Source organism: Etheostoma cragini, chromosome 8, assembly GCF_013103735.1.
Source record: "Etheostoma cragini isolate CJK2018 chromosome 8, CSU_Ecrag_1.0, whole genome shotgun sequence".
Lineage (NCBI taxonomy): Eukaryota > Metazoa > Chordata > Actinopteri > Perciformes > Percidae > Etheostoma > Etheostoma cragini.
Genome location: NC_048414.1, coordinates 18,327,280 through 18,329,696, shown reverse-complemented (window position 1 = coordinate 18,329,696; position 2,417 = coordinate 18,327,280). Strand labels below are relative to the sequence as shown.

The 2,417-nt window shown below is 45.6% G+C and overlaps 1 protein-coding gene across 1 annotated transcript in view; it reads left to right on the top strand.

Annotated features, from left to right (window-relative positions):
* Positions 1-1,148, top strand: part of mlycd (malonyl-CoA decarboxylase) — a 14,990-nt gene extending 13,842 nt beyond the window's left edge. Inside the window, exon 5 of the mRNA XM_034879258.1 lies at positions 62-1,148. Coding sequence (XP_034735149.1) covers positions 62-607 — 546 coding nt within the window. The 3' untranslated portion in view covers positions 608-1,148. The remainder of the gene's footprint in view (positions 1-61) is intronic.
* Positions 1,149-2,417: the final 1,269 nt, after the last annotated feature.

Below are 2,417 nucleotides of genomic sequence, written 5' to 3'. Positions count from 1 at the left end.
TCTCTCTCTCTCTCTCTCTCTCTCTCTCTCTCTCTCTCTCTCTCACTCATATGTCTTCCAGAGCGAGTTCCCTCACATGGCCCAGTTCTCCAGCCTGTCTCCAATCCCAGGCTTTTCCTCCTGGCTCCAAGGGCTGCTCAGCCAGCACAGGAAGGAGGGCCGGGGCTCTGACCTCCTCTCTGAGCAGGAGTGGAAGGAGGTGGAACAGGCCACCGACTCAGCCCCAGGGCCCCCGTCCATAGAGGCCCTCCGCAAGCTGATCGCCACCAACGAGTGGATGCGCTCCGAGAGCCTGACTCATGTCCTGGAGCCCGTCCTGATGCGTCTCTGTGCCTGGTACCTCTACGGCGAGAAGAGGCGAGGCTATGCTCTCAATCCGGTGGCCAACTTCCACCTGCAAAACGGTGCCACCATGTGGCGGCTCAACTGGCACGCCGACACCAGCCCTAGAGGCGTGGCCAACTCCTGCGGCGTCATGGTGAATTATCGTTACTTCCTGACAGAGACGTCTAAAAACAGTGCTCTTTACCTGCAGAAGAAGGTCATCATTGCGTCAGAGCAGGTGATGGGGCTGGTGTCCCAATTTCAGAAGAACAGCAAACTGTGAGAAAAAGACAAGGAAACGCATAAATACACCAGTGATCTGTCACATGGCACTTAATAAGACACTTACTTTGTTTGATGTGAGTCTAATGTTTGACATTTTTCTTTAAAAATGCTTCAGAAGCACCACTAAATTGAAACTGAATTAAAATTAGAACATGTGGGTGTCTGATCCCATCGTCTGTGTGTAGTGTGCATAGGTTAGGCTTCTTGCCTCATTGGGCTTCAGGCTGAAGCTGTTTGATAATTTGTCAGTGCCTGGCTGAGAGACTGCAGCTAATGAAGCACAAGGCATCTATCAATTCTGTACCATGTTCCTGGATAACAGTGTGTGTAATGGTGAAGCACGAGCAATGAGAGAATGCAGCTACTGGAATAAATGATGTTTAGATTCTTTCATTTGGCTGAACTGTCTCACTGCAACCATCTTGATGAATGGGAGAGTATCTGATTGTGTCTTTTTTTTTTCTTGGGTTAGGGATTACATACAACTGCTCTTACACTGCTTTTTCCCACTGACGCTCACTACACAAAGGCAAGAAATCTCTAACTGGAAATATTATTTCATTTAAAATATTTTTTTTTTTTCTCAGCCATGTATCACGGCTACTCGACTGTGCTCATTCTGATCTGCTGGGCTCGGGCACACGCACATTGAGTGCCATTGCTGATGTTCTAACTGCTCTGTACAGGTTGCCAAGCAGGGCTCATATCAGCCCACACACTATTGTTGTGAAATAATATATCACAGCAAGTTGACTGTGAAATTACATTTTATCTCTCCAAGGAGCCAAACTTTCTTCTTTTTTTCACACTCACTACCCCCCTCCCGTCCCCCCTTCTTCTCTCCATGTGCCGCTCTGTGTCCTAGAAACTAATGGAGTGAGAAATAAAGTTTAAATGAATGGCTAGATTGATGGTATTCAGTTGTGAAGGATGGGAGGAGGAGAAAAAGAAGCATAAAAGAGGACAGGTGTTTAAAGGATGCCCGGTGACAGACAGAGTGCTCCTGGAGATATTGGAGACAATAAGACACCCATACCTCTCTGTGTGCGAGGGGACACTGAGAAAGAGCGACACTGTCATGCCTTCTCATAAGGGTGGACGATGCACAGTTGTGGTATGGGTTGCCATGGAAACAACAGTGACATATTCCACAGATGCTGCTGGCGGCTTGTTTTAAAGTCACCGTTGCCCAAGATCGACCGATGGTAGCGACCACAGAGCAGTTTAGGTTAAAAGTCAGGCAGCTTTTAATAATTAACTTTTTTAAAGTGTATTAAGTTGTACAGTGAAAGTAATTACTTTTTGATAGTAGTCAGGCAGGTATTTCCCATAGGATTAAGAAGACAAATTGCTCACACAGCAAGCATTTACAGCTCTAAAATCTGATTTATGGACACATCGGTTCCAGCTAAATGGAATGATAAAAACCTCCTCCATGGAGACTTAAGAGGACGAGTCCAGTTTCCATGTGTGAAATGGAGCCAATTTGAAAATGGCTGTTCAAATAAATGGAATCTGAATGTGTAATTTTAACAAAAGGCAACGTTGGATACTATGAAACTTGTGTGATTAAATGGCAGTAAAATTGGATAGCTACAGTATGTTGGAGCTTTTTGTAGACAAATGTCGCTGCAAGTGTTCCGATCACCGACAATTACCACCTTGGCGCAGTGTGTACTTAGACCAGTCTCCATTTGTATCCAACCAAATTGCAGTTTTGTCACATTTCCAGCCCAGCACGTTGATAATGGATTCCTAGCCAAGTTCAATATTGTACATGCTGCGATGTCTGACACGTCTCTGAGCCA